At 41.3% G+C, this 19357-nt stretch overlaps 1 protein-coding gene across 1 annotated transcript; it reads left to right on the forward strand.

The window, feature by feature from the left end:
* Nucleotides 1-17: 17 nt before the first annotated feature.
* LOC134187461 (unconventional myosin-VI-like) lies at nucleotides 18-19340 on the forward strand. Its single transcript, XM_062655576.1, has 32 exons — nucleotides 18-147; nucleotides 210-279; nucleotides 380-453; nucleotides 1140-1269; nucleotides 1334-1498; nucleotides 4581-4678; nucleotides 4737-4901; nucleotides 4965-5148; nucleotides 5211-5355; nucleotides 5414-5571; nucleotides 5646-5737; nucleotides 5800-5872; nucleotides 7191-7318; nucleotides 7382-7477; nucleotides 7545-7733; nucleotides 8550-8682; nucleotides 8746-8818; nucleotides 8886-8934; nucleotides 8999-9076; nucleotides 9814-9943; nucleotides 10003-10093; nucleotides 10154-10215; nucleotides 10273-10361; nucleotides 17570-17787; nucleotides 17853-17958; nucleotides 18023-18054; nucleotides 18128-18185; nucleotides 18242-18324; nucleotides 18399-18502; nucleotides 18567-18713; nucleotides 18775-18990; nucleotides 19052-19340. Exons 1-32 carry the CDS (start codon nucleotides 34-36, stop codon nucleotides 19201-19203), a joined length of 3702 nt encoding a protein of 1233 aa, XP_062511560.1. The 5' UTR covers nucleotides 18-33; the 3' UTR covers nucleotides 19204-19340.
* Nucleotides 19341-19357: the final 17 nt, after the last annotated feature.

Genomic DNA, 19357 nt, shown 5'->3' on the forward strand with positions numbered 1-19357 from the left:
CCTCACGGTAGGGCGTGTCACCTTGTTCAGAAAATGGATGGGGGCAGACGAGTATGGGCTCCGCATCCCCTTCACGGCTTTGTACTCGGCACAATAATAGACTTGGGGACCGACACTTTGACGGTCAAACCGACAGAGAGGGGCGAGGTTCGTCATTCACAACTCTATCAATCTAGTGTGTCATAGCGACAGTTGTCGTTGACTTCTAGCCTATCACTGCGTCCTATGACCGTGTCTTTCCCGCTATTGAAGAGTCGGTGAAGGCTGTTGAGGACAATTGTGTGTAGCTGAGTTTATGTGATGTTTGCACGTGTGCTTGACAAGTGGATGGCACCTGCAGCTGTTCGAATGGTAATGTATGTTTTGACTGCGTCTATAGGCGGACTCATGTACCTGAACGAAGCCACACTGCTGAACAACGTCCGCGCGCGTTACGAGAAAGATCTTATTTACGTAAGATTAAAATAGCTAATTATTAAAGTGTTTAATTGTATTGGGGTTGCTCAATATTGTAATTTATGTTGCTTAATTAGCAGTTAGCACAACGTAGAACGTTTTGTATTTAATGTAGCTAACATGCTTTTTGAGTGAATGGCGCTAACTACACAAGTTTTGAAAGTGTGTGTGTGTGTGTGTGTGTGTGTGTGTGTGTGTGTGTGTGTGTGTGTGTGTGTGTGTCAGGGGCGGATACAGGGGCACCTTTGCTGGAGGCACCTGGATAGTTACCTCAGTAACCTGTACCGGGATGATCCCTCACAGACCAGACGATGTCATGCAGTGGCTACACTCATCTGGGTAGGTCGTCACCTCTCCCTCACTGAGTTAGCTCTCCCAGTTAGTTCCTCACAGACCAGAACATGGTATTCAGTACATATACCTAAGACCCTTCTACCACTGAAGTAGAGCAATTGCATTTAGGTATGCAAAGAGTCAAATTGCAGTCTTTTAACTCAAGTCTATAGTATTACACTGTCGGGGGGGGGGGGGGGGGCACGTGCCCCAGGTGCCCCATCCTGTATCATTTGCTCTGTGTGTGTGTGTGTGTGTGTGTGTGTGTGTGTGTGTGTGTGTGTGTGTGTGTCGTGCGCACGTGTGTTCTGCTTACTGTTTACAGCAATGATTCAATCAATATTTTGTAGACATATACAGCAAATATCTTACTGGCTGTGAATCCCTACCATGAAATTAGGCAGCTGTATTCAAGCAGTCAAGTGCAAAGATACAAAGGACAGTCACTTGGAGTTTTACCACCTCACATATTTGCAATTGGTTTACAACAACAGCACAATACATTTTATATAACATTGATTTAACATCTGATGTTGATTTATAGCTGACAAAGCTTACAGAGATATGAAATTGTTGAAGCAGAGTCATTCAATTGTTGTTAGTGGTGAAAGTGGAGCAGGAAAAACAGAGTCAACTAAGTATATCATTCGGTTTCTAACTGATGCTTGGGGAACAGGCGCAGGAAGCATTGAACAACGACTGAATGAGGGTATGTTATAGAAATGTAGTGTGTGTGTGTGTGTGTGTGTGTGTGTGTGTGTGTGTGTGTGTGTGTGTGTGTGTGTGTGGTGTGTGTGTGGTGTGGTGTGTGTGTGTGTGTGTGTGTGTGTGTGTGTGTGTGTGTGCATGAATGCCGAGTGGAACATAACAGTTGGACATTGGACATTGTCCTGCATGACTAAGACAACGACATGTGGACAATGTTCATTCTGGATTAGTGACGTTATGAAAATAATATTTGTAAGAAATTTAATGAAGCCACTTAACTGTCAAACCTTTGGGGTGCAATTATAGGGGCTAGGTAAAGATGAGGTGTTGTTGAATATAACTTAATTTAAGGACGAGAGTGCTTTCATTAGTTTGGAAACTAAAACCTCTTTTACACTAGAACCAATTCGACTAAGCCCCCACATCAAACCATATTGAAAATCTTAAGTACTTCGGTTACACTTTTGCATTAAACTGGTTTCTGCACACTATGGTTTATATTAAATTTAGATAGGAATATTAACTTGCGCTAACAGTGTGTAGGCTAGTTTATGAGCCATTTGCATCATAGCAACGGTTGTGATCGTTTACCCCTTTAAAGGATACTTCGAGCTTTTCGATTATTGTCTGCACTGCTTCCGGTCTCTTGTATGTCCCTTGTCAATCATATTGAAGATATTTCTGAGACACGGTTTTGTTTCTAACAGCACTGTCCAGTTGTTCTTGTATCTTCTTGTTATTCCAGCTTGAATTAAGCCTTCTCACATTGTCAGCTGACCAAGTAATTCCTCTTGCCATGGCTCAGTAGCATGCACTAGGGTAGGTGTTATTGGTGCCGGTGGTACTTAGTTACATGGTTTCAAGTCACATAGGCGTTTACACTTTAGCTAATGCCCATTCAAAGTGGTTTCAAACCATCTTCTGTGAAGGTTTAGTTGCAATTGAACTGGTTTCAAACTGTTTGGGAATCCTTACTACAGTGCTTACACTAACTTGAACTGATTTAGAAGAAAGCGACTTGAAACCGTTTTAATGCTCTAGTGTAATTAATTAAACAATTGAGGCTTATATTTGTGATATCTTGTGAAAGTTTGTGCAACTATTTGTACCCAATTAACTAACAAGCTCTTAGCACAGATTGATGCTTACTTTAAACTATAATGTTTACTTTAAAATACTAAAATACACCCAGGGCTGCATGAAGTCAACAGTTTGTGGCTTCTGACCATCTACAGTATTGCTCTATTGTTTTGAATCTGCAAATTAGAGGTTTGCAATGGTAAATGTCGGTTACAATTTAGCTGCATTTAGATAGGAAGTTTTTTTTAGAATCACCCAAATCTGCAAAGTCTCAAATGCATTACAGTCGCATGTGACTTATTCAACGTTCATTTATCTGATACACCCGTTCAAGTTTGCCACGTGGGTGGTATGACAGATGATACGACATGATATGACAGATGACACATTCTGCATATTATTTGGTATATAAATTTACAATCAATCATGAAAAGTATAGTTTTATCTCTTAGATCAATAAGGCATTTGGTTCATTTAAATTCACATGTACATTCACTATACCTAATGTGAAAAAAATGCCTATAATATGAACAGTAGTTGAGTTCGTAACAGCTTCAGTTATCCAACATATCCAACAGGGGTTCGGTCCCAAGGAGGTCAGATAAATGACACTCGACTGTACTAAAATCTTAGTAGAAAGCAGTTGAACAATAGATAACTCTTACATCTTATTGGATAGCTTTGTATTTTACACTGTATCAAACACTGTTGCACTAGCTTCAGTGGAAAGCACAGCAACAAGCAAATTGACGGATGTGGTAAAATTTATTTGAAAGTGCATGTATTGCATGAAATGCAGAAGTTAACGCAATGTGGAGGGCTGGACAACTGCGCGTACTCTCACATAGCCAGCCCGTTTCCGCCACTTCATACTTCTGAGCAAGAAAGGGTCTGGGAACAGTCTTTGAAGTTGCTGTGTTGCCAACTAGCCAAAAATCGGCTAACTAAATACCAGATTTGGTTTCTTAAATACTTTACTAAAGACCAGATTGGTATGCACGCAGTGCAATCCTATCTTAATTATCTTCTCTTCTTTAGTAGAGAACAACTAAACAACTACAGCTAGAGTCTTTGCTGTTTGTGAAATCTGCATGTCTACAGCAGCCAAATGCGACCACTGGAACATTGATAGGCTTTGATCTCATGCAGTCATGATCGACGTCTGAGTTACTGTTATGAACTCGTGTCACAGTGGAGACTGAATGCAAACAGACAAGGTGGTTGTGAAATACTTGATGCTGCAAAACACATGAGATCATTACCTAAACAAGAAAGACGACTCATCTTGTTTTGATGACGTCAGCTCCACTGAGCCCTTCCAGATATCGCTCACTATGGACTGTCTGCTGTTGCTTTTGACGATCAATGTTGAGTACATTCTCATCCAGTTTCTGTTGCAACATGACCTTATAACGCTACGTTAGATGTCGATTATGACTGCATGAGATTGAAGCTTGTGTGAGGCAAGAAGAGCTTTGAAGTCGTCTTGGTTTTGTTGATGTCAACAGCTAGTGTAGACATAACATCTTGCAAGAGGTACAGCTGCATCTCATTTTTTGTACATCATGCCAAATTTGGGTTAGCAGATCGATAGTCTATGCTACAAGCTGTTTTGTGGTTCTGGTAATGTTCTTGTGATCTCATAGAGACAAACTGTTTCAGCTATGATGGTTTGTTAAGTTGTGCAAAGATTATTCAGTGTGGGAGAAAACAGGCAATGGAGTGTGCGTCCATTTAGATTTGCCATTGATGTATTAATTTAGCTGCATTGACTTTCACAACATTTCTACAAGAAATGTTAGTATCTTCTTGCTTTTAAATTTTTTTCACAGATCAAACAAATTGCTGAATATCTAGAATGATTGTTAGGACACAGACTCTTTCATTTTTTTACATACATGTATGATGTGCACTACTCAAATGTCAATCATAATATCAGTATTATGCTTGGAGTTCACATGTGTTACAATAATGTGTAAATGTTTGCATGTCTGTTTTTGTAGCTAATCCTTTGCTTGAAGCATTTGGCAATGCTAGAACAGTGAGAAACCACAATAGCAGTCGGTTTGGCAAGTTTGTAGAAGTACACTACGATGAGGAGGTATTGTACTGACAGTACTTGTACAAAACACATTTGATGACATTACATATCTTTGTAGGCAAAAGTTGTTGGCGGTTTTGTCTCACACTATCTGTTAGAAAAGTCTCGTGTATGCAAACAAACACCAGAAGAACGGAATTATCATATCTTTTATCGCCTTTTTGCTGGAGCGTCAGCAGACACAAAACATGCTTTAGGATTAACAGATTCTAAAGACTATGCAGTAATTATCGTACACAGTTTTGACTTGCATATCTGTTTCTATGGTATCGTTGTGTCTTTTTAGTATTTAAATGGTGGAAGCTTGAAGGGTGATCACCTGAGCAATGATAAGGCAGAGTTTGCAGTTGTTGAGAGTGCAATGAGCAAGTTGGGTATTGATGGTGCCGAGAGGATGAACTTGTATCAAGTTGTAGCAGCTGTGTTGCACTTGGGGAACATTAAATTTGAAGACAGTGGAGACTCAAAGGGTTGGAACAAATACTATTTGACTTGCATTGTTAGTTTTTTTGTATATCTTGGTTGAGTGTAGGTGGTAGTGTTGTGGCTGCAAAATCTTATTCTACGTTGAGAGGAGTTTCTGGTTTACTTGGATTACAGCCAGATGATCTTCAGGAAAGTCTGACAAGCCGAGTTATGACAACTACAAAGTCTGGAGCTAAGGGAACAGTCTACAAGTACATTGTTATTTTGGTCAACAAATGACTAATAATGTTAGCTTGTTGTGTGTTTTAGGATTCCTCTGAAGAAGAGTGAGGCAGCATCGGCATGTGATGCACTTGCCAAGGCTATGTATGTTCGACTGTTTAGCCATATTGTTCAGCGAGTAAATGATGGCTTTGCATTTGACAAGTCATCGTACTACATTGGAGTATTGGACATTGCCGGATTTGGTATAGCTTATCAGTAGCTTGTATCAGTTGTGATTAAGTGGTGGACTGTTTATTTTGTTGCCGTTTACTTTTAGAGTATTATCAAGTGAACAGCTATGAGCAGTTTTGTATTAATTACTGCAATGAGAAACTGCAGCAATTCTTTAATGATCGTGTTCTCAAGCAGGTGAGATGGAGCATTGATAGTGTGAGTGTGTGCACTAACATGTAATTGTTTTGGCTGGCTAGGAGCAAGCACTGTATGAAGAAGAGGGGCTAAATGTGGAAGTAGTGTCTTTCATTGATAACAGAGACTGCATAGGTACCAGACAGCCATATAGGCTATGGTGTGTGTGTGTGTGTGTGTGTGTGTGTGTGTGTGTGTGTGTGCACGCGTACGTGCATGTATGTGTGTACGTGCGTGCATGTATGTGTGTACATGTGTGTGCGTGTGCATGCACATATGTGTGTGTACATGTGTGTGTGTGTGTGTGTGTGTGTGTGTGTGTGTGTGTGTGTGAGTGTGTGCATGCATGTGTGTGTGTGTGTGTGTGTGTGTGTGTGTGTGTGTGTGTATGTGTGTGCATGCATGTGTGTGTGTGTGTGTGTGTGTGTGTGTGTGTGTGTGTTTGTTTGCACGTGCATGTGTGTGTGTGTGTGTGTGTGTGTGTGTGTGTGTGTGTTTGTTTGCACGTGCATGTGTGTGTGTGTGTGTGTGTGTGTGTGTGTGTTTGTTTGCACGTGCATGTGTGTGTGTGTGTGTGTGTGTGTGTGTGTGTGTGTGTGTGTGTATGTGTGTGCATGCATGTGTGTGTGTGTGTGTGTGTGTGTGTGTGTGTGTGTGTGTGTTTGCACGTGCATGTGTGTGTGTGTGTGTGTGTGTGTGTGTGTGTGTGTGTGTGTGTGTGCGTGTGTGTGTAAACCAGGCAACGAGCTCTTTGGGAATAATAATAATAATAACAATACATTGCACTTTGTACCAATATGTACAGCCTCTCACACATGCGAGAATACTTATATACATATAATACACAGTCAAACACACATATACACATACACATCTCAAAAACAAACAGATAGCTAATTTATAACAGAGAATGCAATTCCTTCAGCAAGATAGCAAAAAATTAGTATTCACATCTGCAAATGGCAACTTATCTTTATACAATATCCGCGATAGTACTCTCACTAAATTATTACTAGAGTCCAGTGACTGTTTCAAAGATAAAGCTTGTACTGTTCGAATCCTCACTGACGCATTGGTCATCCAATTACCTAAACACTCACAAAGTGAGTCTCTCCATCGAAGACCAAGTTCCCATCGAATCCCTTTCCTGGGTATGGCGTCAACTGTATTAGCAGTTGAAGATTTCTCCAAGTTCCGCAGCTGGCTACCAAAGATAAAATAGGAAATAGTTGAATATCTACAGCACCAAGAATTCTGTTTCCTGACATCAACTGCCACCTGATCCCAGCATATCCAAAACAACACCCAGATGATTGATATTCTCCTGAGACGAATATGGAATGAAGCAGCTTTTTTATCATTTGATAGATGTCTTACTTTGGTTATTAAACAAAAGTGTGCATCAGTGAAACTGTCTACTAAGGTGACTGTTTATTGTTTCTTTGGTTGGTAGAATTAATTGAAGCAAAATCAATTGGGATTATTGATCTGCTGGATGAGGAGAGCAAGCTTCCACAATCAAGTGATTTGCACTTTTGTGAGAATGTTCACAATAAGCGCAAAGGCCACTTCAGACTTGATGTGAATAATCTTGTCAATTTCTTCATTAAATTTAGGCATTGTTTACTTGAGTTTATGGTTCAGGTACCTCGACAGTCGAAGCTGGCTTCTCATAGGAGCATACGAGATGGTGAAGGTTTTCTCATTCGACACTTTGCTGGAGCAGTGTGCTATCAAACAGTTGATTTGTGTTGATTAGATAATTTCTAAAATGTGTTCTTACCCTTTGCTATTGTTGTGTTGGTAGAAAGGATTTATTGACAAAAACAATGATGCTTTGCACGAGAGTCTGGAGATGCTGATGCTAGAAAGTCAAGATGCATTTGTAAAGAGTTTGTTTCGACAACAACCTGGTTCAACTAGTCCAATCGGTAGCAGGAAATCACAAGGAAGTTCAAAGAAGTTGGCATTAGATAGTATTGCCAGTAAATTTAGGGTAAGACCAAAGATGCGTGAATGTTAGACATATGAGTGTTCTAATAGAAAGACAGCAGATTAAATGGTTGACTTTATGATGGCTCAATTAATGTAGAAGGGACAGATGGACTGTAAGGTGGGGATGCAGTCAGATGATGATGTGCCCTAACTGGTTGTAAAGGGAAGGAACAATGGCAGATAGATGGCTATGAAAGGAACTGTAAGCAGATGGACAGATGACAATGAAATCAGTGTAGATGGCTAGTCAGACAGACAGATATATACAGTGAGAGTACTGAACTAAATCAGTGGTAATGTTTATCTGTTTGCATGCAAGATGAGCATAACTGTTACTGGTTGTTGCTGTTTATACTCTGGTTTCAAAGATGGCTGTAGAGGCCCATCCAGACCCAGAAAATACGATTGCGGAAGAAACAGATGTGGTTGGGGCTGTAGTAGCCAATCCAGACTCTGGGCAGCGGCGTCGCGTGGGTGCAAAAAGTGGTGGGGCTGACTTGCTGCTGAGACTTCAGCTCTGGTCTTTGATATTAAAAATTTTGAAAACGCCCCCCAAAAGGGGTGGGGCTTTAGCCCCCTCTAGCCCCTATTACGCGATGCCGCTGCTCCAGAATTTGCGATTGCAATGTGGGCATTCATGTGTCTGCTCTCTTGCTGCAACATTTTTACTTGGTCTTGTTGTTCAGACTAAAGAAACAACAATTTACTGGAGACGAATGAGTAGTATTGCCTTGAAGATGTTATTAACTTACCACCATTTAACTTGGATTTATTATGCTCGACATTTGCAATTTATTTAATGTGTTCTTTTAAATAGTCACAACTTGCAGTGCTTCTTGAGAAGTTGAGAATGACAGGTGCCAGCTTTGTTAGATGCCTAAAACCAAACTTGAAAAATGCTGCACATCAGTTTATGGGAGCTGAAATATTGAGTCAACTTCACTGTGCAGGTCACATGACTACTGTATAAAATCAGTTGATGGATGCAAATGACATCATTGTGCTATTGTTAGGAATGGTTGCTGTGTTGAACTTGATGGATGATGGGTATCCATCCAGAACATCTTATGAAATGCTTCATAAAATGTTAATCACACAATTTCGATAATTAAGTTAGCATCATACTTATAAAGGTGACTTCTGTGTGTGATAGGTACCAGAAGCACATGTCGTACCAAGCCAATGCTCACTCATTCTGTGATGTGAGTCAATTATATAGGCATGGTAATGCACGAGATTATTGATTATTGTTTCATGTGTGTGTAGGCATTGTTTCGATCCATTGGAATGCATGAAAGTGACTACAGGTTTGGCAAGACAAAAGTATTCTTCAGACCTGGAAAGGTGAAACAGTGTTGTCACTGGTTGATTATCAAATTTATCAATTTGTATCAGGCAATTGACAGTGTGAAATTGTTTAGACACACATTAGTTGTGTTTTGGCATCTTGACATACAGCTATTACCATAAATGACCATATAGAAGCCCTCAGCATCAAATCAGAGAAAGCCATTTGTGCCCATATAAATAAAGCTTTTGTTGCTAAAACCATCAAATATTGATTATTGTAGTAATTGACTGCCTCGTTCAAAAACGACATTTTACCAAAATCAAAATCAAAGTGATCCACAGATGATAGACTGTCTTTGATAAAAGTGGCTTAGACCATGTTTATGCTTGAGACTTCTGAACTGTGCCAGGTATACTAGAAATTGATGGGCCAAAGTTGGCATCAAAATGAGTCCATTATTAAGTATATTTAGTAGAGTAAAGTAGTAGCAATCTTGAAGAAAATTTATCTGTTCTGGCTTGATTTTGACGTTGCCAGTTTGAACACAGTATTGGTTGAAGTGTAGTCTCACGCAGCCTCTATCTCTTACTTGACTTACTTGACTATAATAGCCATGGGTGTTTCACAAATTTGGGTCCAATTTGGTATTCATTTAGTTCTTTTTAGGCCTTTACTTATAGAGGCTTTTGTATGGTCATATATGGTTTGCACTTGGAGACATGGTAAGGTGCTTTGTTGTGTTTTTCGTATTACAATTTATTTTGTATTGATGTTGGATTTGAAATTGTAGTTTGCAGAGATTGATCAAGTACTACAGTCTGACCAAAAACGTGTTGTAGCACTGGCGGGTAAGACCAGCAAATGGCTTGTTCGAGCTCGATGGAGACAAGCTCAGTATGCTGTTTTAGCCTGCATAAAATGTAAGTTTCAAGTAGCACTTGTCATTTCTTGTTATGTATGTTTCTGTTGTGTGTTGAAGTGATGCAAAAAATACAATATCGTGGAAGGTATCGAGTTGTTATCCAGAAGAATGTGAGAGGCTACTTGGCAAAGAAAACATATCAACCGAGGTGAACGACATAGTTTATGTATGTGGGAATGAGATTATATCTACTGACTTTGGAGTGTAGATTTGAAGCGTTACGTAATTTGCATACTCTGAAGGCTCGCTTGGATGCTGTGACTCGATCTGGTGAGTAGTTAGTTTTTATTGATGTGGCTGTTGTTACTTTGGTTTGATTGACTGTAGTGGGGCAGTTGAAGGGCGACCAGAAGAGAACTACTGATCAAATAGTGGAATTGAGCAAAGCCATTGACAAAGAATGTGCCAGAACTAAGGTAGGATTGTGGAGTTTGGTACCATTATTCATTATGTGTTGGGATTGTCATTTGATGTTGCCTAATTTGAGTTACTTTCCTGGCTATATAGAAGGTTTCTCTAATTAACGTTGAAGTACCAGATAGAAAAGTTAGAACTACACCGCATTCACACTGGCAACTTAAGAACTGATTTGGAGTAGATAAATGTTTTTCAAGATGGCCAGTACTTTGCTCTACTAAAATACTTGATAAAGTCTTGTTTAAGGGCGTCTACATCGATTTTTATTGTACATAATTTTGCACAGTTCTAAAATTGGTTCTAGTGTGAACATGGTATAAAGTTACATTTTTCTAGAATTTCGATTGATGTTATTATGTCTTTTATCAAGTATTGTTAACATCACATAATTTTTGCTTGAATGTAGCCAGAACTTTGGGCGCGTTTGATTTACGGTTCTGGAACTAGAATCAACAGGGGTGAACGAATAGCTTGCGTTCGATTTGCTAGAATTCTAGTTCTGGAACTGCCGCAACGATTCCAACAGTTCGAACTTTAGACCTGGAACTGCGGCATGACCACGCCCAATTATCATCTGATTACCCAGACTTTTCCGCGAGAACTTACACCTGACAGTACCATCATACCATTGACCTGTTCCTGACTTCAAGTGAGATTCTAAGTCAGGATTGGAGACCATTAGGAGTTTCTAGCCTCCCAATTGAGCAGTTGCTGTCCCCGGAATCTAGCGAAGATGTTATTTTAGTAGTCCTGCAGCGGTGACAGATGGTCTGGACCAGAGACTGAACTAAACTGCTGCAACGATAGCCACTTTGTCAACGGTTGCTGCCATTACGTTAAATCTGCGCATGCTCGTGCATAGTACGATTCTGAAAGCAGAATTAGCATTTGATTTAGCCTCTAGTTCTGTCAGTTTTAATAGTTCTAAGACACACCCAGTTCCAGTTCGAGAACCATAAATCGAACGCGCCCTTTGTGTCTACATGTGTATAAATTCTTGTGTGATATTTACAACTGTAAACAACTGACGTCACATTGTTATGCAGATAAAGGAGTTCCTATGGAGCTGATCACTTTATACTTAACATCTTAGTTGCTTGAAGTTTTATTTATTTAGTAAACTTAACCAATTTAGAGATGACCTGTGTTTGATTTGCTGTTGTTTAGTACACTTGCATGCAAATTAGTAGTTGCAAATTTGAAAAGGCCGTTTTTCAGTTCAAATACTAAAGAGGCAACTTAGGAAACTAGACAATCGACAGACATCAAATACAGTTGTGACATGCGGTTCAAGTATTGGACTATTGTAGCACAGACAAAGCTATGATTGAGATCTGTCAAAATCAACGGCTCATTCCATCATCATTATCATCACTTCTGATAAAGCGACAATGCTTTATATACGTTTTGGAAAAATTTGTGAAGAGTGAAACTTTAAAGGGTTATTAAGGTTGTGTTTTACTAATGGAAGTTTGAACTACATGTAGATTTGCCAAAGCGAATGAATGGAGCTACTAACCTTGTTTGGTGAAAGAATGTTTCTACTTACTCTATCCGGGTGCTGCAATGTATATCTGGAATACTTGAATGTTTTGATTGCTATTCAATTGGGAAGTGACTTGCTCTAGAATCGTGAGGGACTGGCTACACAAAACAATAGTTTCTGCACTTGCCATCTCACTACCAGTGCTTATTGAAGTAGAGATTTTCCTGTTAACTCTGTATAGTTTTAATTGTTTTCCTCTGATTTAATTACAAAAACTTTTGGGGAGAAAATGCTTCTCCAGTGTACACGGTGCGAGTGCTTGCGAACTGGTATTCAATGCAGGAGATGAAAGTGAAATGGGAAAACAAGGTGTCTCTCAGCTTTGGTGTACAAAGTACAGCAAGGAAGTATGCTCTCACCAAGTCTTTCAATTTATATATTGACGACTTACTGCAGCAGTTGCAATCATGTGGAGTTGGAGCGAGGTTGTAGTTGGGTTGTTTTTTTAATTAATGCTGACAACATTACGTTGGTATCTCCAACAGTGTGGCTTATGGTCGTAGTGTGGCATGGGCTAGACCAGGCTATAGTCCATCATTTGTAGGCGTGGTTATAATATTGTGGACTGTAAATAATTGTGTGAGGACCAAAGCTGTATATAGCATATATACCACCCTATTTTCTAGTCTGTATCAGTCAATTAGAAGCCAAGAAGAGTGGGCGTGTTTGTAAAAACGGACGTGTCTCATAGCATCATGAAGCATAGCCCCTGATTTCTAGAGGTCACGCTACCCTCATGTGTGGCTGGTATGCAAGAGATGCTAAAGGTTTGTGAAAAGTTTGCACCTGACACAATGGTCTACTTTTTATCACAAAGAAGAGTGTATGTAGCAACTGCGTTCTTGAGTAGTACGCGTATAGGAATTCCTAAGTTTGTTCTCTCGGGTCATGGCTTATTGCCCAAGACAGATTTTAGGCATCTTGGTCTCATTTTTAGACAGCTATAATCAGGATATTGATATACGGTAGAAGACCAGGCTTCTTTGGTGCAGTAAATGGCGTAGTTTCTCAGCTCGGTGGTTACTGTCACAACGATGTGTGGATGAAGATAATGGAATCTCAGCTTTTCCCCATTTTGTTATTTGCTTGCCACTTGTGGGATACTAAAAATCATCTCAGAAGGCAAGCTAATTAATAATGCTTTCAGAAAAGGGGTGAAAAGAGGTTTGGTTATCAGACAACGTGATTTATTCGAGAAGGATTGGGTTTTTATGGAAGTGTCGAGATGATTAGACTGTTCACCAATGTCACGTGTCAGCAAGCAACTATTTTTGTACCATATTTGAAGAAATGGACAGAGTTTGTGTTGACTGAAGTCGAATGACGAACAACGGTTGCTGGTAACATATATGTTCCAGATACTCATAGTTCGGAACTAAGTTTGCGTGTATTGTTATAGTATAGTGATGTGAGCTATACGCGGGTTCCTCTTTCTTCTTCATTGAGTTTCTTCCGCTGCGCGCGTGTACCTACTCACCTTATCCTCTAGATAACTTGTGACATTGAGGGCTCAGGCGGGAAAGGAAAGGAAGCATAGGAGTAACGAACAACGCTGGCAACTCAGCGGAAGAGGAGACGTGATAGAAAGATAGAAGATGGAGCGTTTGGTGGAACTCGGTGAGAAATGGGACTGCAAGGTAGGGAACTACAATCCTTCGTTGTTGAGCAGCAGTCGACAAAACGAGAAGAGAGACATAGAGAAAGATAACTGAGGGTGATGGAGTTGGAGAATGAAGAAGCAGCACACAGCGTGAATTAGAGATGAAAAGAATAGAGATGGAGTCCGCTGCCATAGTCGCACAAGCCATTGAGCCGGAGTCCGGAAGCGGAGGGCGTACAGGCAGTTTTCTAAATTACGTACGTTTCAGGACGGTAGCGACGAAATTGACAGTTATTTACAGCGATTTGAAAGGTTTGCGACGAGTAAATTTTGGTCCAAGTCGGAATGGACAACTGCACTTAGCGCGTTGCTGACGAGAAAGACTCTCACATGTACTCCAGAATGCCGGACGAAGCCGCAGTACATTATGACTTACTGAAAGAAGCCCTCTTAAACGATATGATTTGATGACTGACGAATATTGCCACAGACTTCACAAGAGTCGCCCCTGGTCCAGCTTTATGAAAATCCCGAGCAGTTTGTTACACCACTGAAATCATATTATCTCACACAGAGGACTCAGCAATTGGAATCAAAGAGCTATTTATAAGAGAGCAGTTTCCCAAGGACTTGGCAATCCACCTTCGAGAAAAGAGTTGCCGGATCTTAAAGAGTTGACGCAGGCTGCAGGGAGATTTCTGACAGCACACAATCGAAAATTCTACTTTGCCTCTACGTTGTACCAATCTTCCTTGCCATCAGGAGTAGTCGATTACCACAACATCTAGCGTAGACGACATCCAATCTCGGGAAGATGTCCAGAAAGCTGATATCCAATGCTTCCTCTGCAAGCAGTTTGGACATCGAGCTCCAGAGTTAAGGCGCGATGTTATGTATGTGATAAATTGGGTCACGAGGCAAAGTGTTGGCTTGTTCGACGTGGGACAAACAGAGACACCAAGACCCCATACAAAGTAGCAGCAGGTGAGAATAAGTTTAAGGATGAACATTCCTTCCAACGAAGTGACAGAGAACTCAGTGCCAGACTTCTGTGTCTTCCAACCGTTCTTCAAGCACAGTGTAACACGTCTTACCTCAATGTCATGAGGTCACTGATGCTAGAGACAAAAGAAAAGGTGCTCGTGAGTAATAACACACGAATTGTGAAGACGGTCGCGTCTGAAAACATGCTCATTGCCAACGGCTGGATTGGAGATGTACTAAGATAACCGCATTCAGGGATACCGGATGTAGCGCAGTAATAGTCAAATAGCAATTTGTGAGACAAGACCAGTATACCGGACATGATAGTTTTATCTAGTTGGTCGATAACTCTATCAAGAGGGTACCCATTACCCGTGCAGAAGTCGACACCCCTATTTATCAGGCGCAGTGGAAGCTTTATGCCTTCAAGACGCCATTTATGACGTTATTATTGGCAATGTGCCGAGCGCCAAAAGTCCTCATCAATCTGATTCTGAGATCCACTCAGTCTCCGTGGTGACAAGGGCCCAAGTGAAGTCAAAGGAAACAACCACCCAGTTGAAGGTGCCTGAGGCGAGCTCGTTGCTCACTGTTGACAAAGAACGATTAAAAGAACTACAGAATCAGGACTGTACACTTGAAAGATACAGACCAATGACGGAGACTGTATATATGACGGACGTTCAAAGTGATTCAAGGTATGAAATCAAGAATGGTATCCTCTACAGGTTGTACATCCACCTGAGAGTGAATGGAGGACAGCCAGTGAGACAGGTTGTCGTTCCGAAGCCGCTATGTTGTCAAGTGATGGAACTTGCTCACCAGTCTATTTTGGGCGGTCACATGGGATTGAGAAGGACTATTGACCGAGTACTTAGCATTTTTATTGGCCTTCAGTTTGAAGAGAAGTGACTCAGTTCTGTAAATCTTGTGATATCTGCCAGCGCACGGACAAGAGAGGAGTTTGTGGTAGGGTACCGCTACAAAACATGCCTATAATAGACGTACCGTTCAAAAGAGTGGCAGTCGACCTGGTGGGACCGATCTCCCACCAAGTGATGGCGGTCATATATCTTAACGTTAGTTGATTACGCGACCAGATATTCAGAAGCCATCCCTCTTAAGAAAATCAATACAAAGACGGTGGCGGAGGCTCTCGTCAACATTTATAGCCGAGTGGGAATACCGAGGAAGTACTGAGTTACTTAGGAAGGCAATTCATTTCAGATTGCATGAAGGAGGTGTCCAGGCTACTTAACATCAGTCAGCTTACCAAGACATATCATGTCAATCTTCTAAAGAAATTTCATGTGCGAAGTGAAGAGCTGACACCAAGAACTAGTGACGATGTAGGAGGACCATTGTTGGAAACCGTATGCTCTGCTATCATCGAAGCCACGGACGACGCAAAAGAAGCAACGAGCGATGGCGGATTATTGGAGCGAATTCAAAGAGCAGGTTTGACAGTAAGACCGTCAAAGTGCTTAGTTGGAGCTGAGGCTTTGGGTCTTTTATTGGCCATCACATCCGTACAGGTGTAATCGAACCAAACGAAGAGAACATTCGTAAAGTACGCAATGCACCGCGACCAACAACTAGGAAGGAGCTTCGAGCCTTCATAGGTCTTGCGGGGTTTTATAGAGATTTCATTCCAAACTTTAGCGCGGAGGCAGTGGCACTGACGGATCTTACTAAAAAGGGACATCCCAACAAGATTGAGTGGAGAGAATCACAAGAGAGAGCATCTACAGCGCTAAAACATGCGGTGACAAGCAGACCTGCTACATCTTCCCGATCATGACAAGCCTTATGCATTGCGAATAGACGCATCGGAGGTCGGCATCGGTGCCGTCCTGCTCTAAGAACATGAAGGTAAATTGTTCCCAGTTGTATATGGAAGCAAAAAGCTCACCAATGCAGAGCGAAAATATTCAACTATTGAAAGAGAATGTTTAGCGGTAGTATGGGCGGTCAGGAAATATCTACGTTACTTATACGGATGGAAGTTTACTGTTCGGACAGACCGTCAACCTCGACAGTATCTGAGTAAGACGAAGTATATCAACGATCGCGTGATGCGCTGGGCTTTGTATCTTCAAGGATTCAGAATGCGGATTGAGACAATCAAGGGGCGCGACAACAACGCTGCCGATTTTCTTTAGTCGCTCGCGTGACGACGGTGACTAGGAATTGAAGTTGAATCCCCAAAGTTTCAACTTGGAGGGGAGTTGTGACACGTGTCAGCAACCAACTATTTTTGGGGTTACCATATTTGAAGAAATGGGTCGAGTTTGTGTTGACTGAAGTCGAATGACTGAACACCGGTCGCCGGTAACATAAATATTCTAGTTACTCATAGTTAGGAACTTAGTTGAGTGTATTTAAAGTATAGTGGTGTGAGCTATACGCCGGTTCCTGTTTCTTCTTCTTTATTGCGTTTCTTCCGCTGTGCGTGTATCTACACACCTTATCCTTTAAATGATTCCTGACATCAACAATACGTTTAGAGAGCTAAACTTCTGTAGTTGTATTGTAATGTGTAGTGGGTAGCTGTGTATTTGGTTGCTTTTGAGGAACTACTTTAGATTATGCTAGGGTGATAACAAAATATCAATCAATCAATCAATCAATCAATCAATCAATCAATCAATCAGTTAGGTTGAGGTACTGCAAATGCCAAGTAACCAAGGAAACAACGCCAAACACTGGAGAAATGTTTTGTTTATTGTGGGCGCTATGTCATCACAGATGAACCGGCCAGTTTTGTTAACCTCCTTTAGACCACATTTAGCAAGAGTGGTTTAGGGTTGAATGAAAAATGGTTTAGTTTAAGTGCAAACACGTCACAGTTGTTAAATCGTTTTGTAGTTAATTAGACCACTTGTAGACAAGTTTCGATGCTAGTGCGTGGAGAAACACGTTCTAAGTTAGTCTTGATCAAATAGCTGTTCTTATATTTAGTCTTCTAATGAAAACAAATTTGGATTTGATGGTGTTGTAGTTTTTGCATTACAGAACGTCTTTAATTAAATGGGTCAGTACTTTTCTAATGGCTTTAATTTTTTACTGTCGGTTAGAGTAGCACTCTTTCTCTGGCCGTAATGGCAGCCGCGTATTCTGATTTATCCGGGCAACTAGAGCAGCTGCTAACGAGAATTCAAGACATGGAGCACAGACAGAAAGCCGACGAGAGCGCTTTGGCTTTGCGACGGATGAGGGAGGAAATGGAGCGAGAGAAACAGGCAAGGAAAGACGAGGAAGAGCGCGCGAAGCAAGAAGAGGCAGAACGCAAGATGTAAAATTGTGACGCGCATCAATCTGGACTGTATATATACTGTTAAATTGTTGATTACAACGCAGGAAGGCAGAAATAGAAGCAAAACGACGACAAGAAGAAGAAAGACAGAAACGACTTCAAGCTGAGCAGCAAATAAAGCAACAAGAGGAGGCAGCTAAAAAGTTGCAGGTAAGTTCTAGTATACCGGCGTTTGACTTCGCTCTACAAACGTGTCCTAACTCATGTGTTATAGGCACAAATAGACAGCGAAGATCAAGCTAGACGGTTGGTTGTTTCAAGTTCAGTTGACATATCTATTTGATGGTTATATTTGTTGTGCTCGTATGTGTGTTTGCAGAATGGCTATGATTGAGCAGGAGCGACGTGACCGCGAGCTCGCTCTGCGTCTTTCTCAGGTTGTCGACGATTGCTTTGGAATTCTCACCTTTGTAATGTTTTTACTAATCTATAGGAAGACGGAGCTTCGCAAGATTTTGATCCACAGACCGTTCAGGATGAGCCTGATTCACGGCTGTCGCGTCGGTCGCTAAGAAGGTATATGAAATTCATATTAACTGGTGCGGTTTATTTTCTTGTCGATTTGTATCGTATGCACAATGCACTTGCAGGTCGGTGGTCGTGTCGGCAAAGCAACAGGAGAAGGCAACTCACAAGTACGATTTGAGTGGATGGAAGTACGCTGAACTACGAGACACAATCAATATGTCTTGCGGTACGCCGCTAGAGTTTAAGAACGAGTCTGACGCGATTGTGACTGCAGTTTTGTTGTTTTGCAGACATTGAATTGCTCGAATCTTGCCGGGAAGAATTTCACCGTCGTTTGAAGGTATACCAGGAATGGAAGCTGAAAAACAAGCGGAAGACACCAAGCGGGCAAGAAGAGACAGAACAGCAGAGACTACCCGATTCAGTCATCGAAGCCGGTATCTTTGTTAGCGGTCCTTGTGCATCTTTTGTCATATTTCTATATTTACTGTGGCTTAGCTCGCATGACGTCCAGTGGTTCTGGCTTTACTGCGCAATCGACAGCTCTCGATAACGGAGAAGTACCCCAGCGGTACTTTCGTGTGCCGTTTGTTAGGCCGGCTGGTCAGCCTAGAGACCAACCAAAAGGCTGGTGGTATGCTCATTTTGACGGCCAGTGGATAGCACGGCAAATAGATATGCTTCCGGGAAAGAAGCCTTTGCTATTAGTTGCAGGTGCGTCGCAACATACATGAATGTTACTACACACGTGACGTCATTGTCCTTGAACATTCAGGTAAGGACGACATGGAGATGTGTGAGCTCAGTTTAGAACAGACGGGGTTGACGAGTAAGAAAGGTGCCGAGATTCTTCCCAGACAATTTGAAGACTTATGGGCGCGGCACGATGGACTGCCATACGAACGTCCGACCGACAGGAGGAAGTGAACGCCTCTGGCCTCTGCATATGTACTACTGTGTGGGTTTGTGAAGCTTTGCATCTTTATTCTGTTATGAATTCTTTACACAACATGCGACCAGCTTTTGTCGACTAAAATAATTTTGAATATACAGTTGTTTGAAAATCTTGTTTCATGTATTT

This window comes from Corticium candelabrum, chromosome 11 (assembly GCF_963422355.1).
Source record: "Corticium candelabrum chromosome 11, ooCorCand1.1, whole genome shotgun sequence".
In the NCBI taxonomy this organism is placed as follows: Eukaryota; Metazoa; Porifera; class Homoscleromorpha; order Homosclerophorida; family Plakinidae; genus Corticium; species Corticium candelabrum.

Coding starts and splice junctions, on each gene's coding strand:
- LOC134187461 (XM_062655576.1), top strand. CDS start 34: ATGGATGGGGGCAGACGAGTATGGGCTCCGCATCCCCTTCACGGCTTT. Junction 5,149..5,210: donor AGACAGTGGAGACTCAAAGG/GTTGGAACAAAT, acceptor GGTTGAGTGTAG/GTGGTAGTGTTGTGGCTGCA. Junction 18,186..18,241: donor TCGCTCTGCGTCTTTCTCAG/GTTGTCGACGAT, acceptor ACTAATCTATAG/GAAGACGGAGCTTCGCAAGA.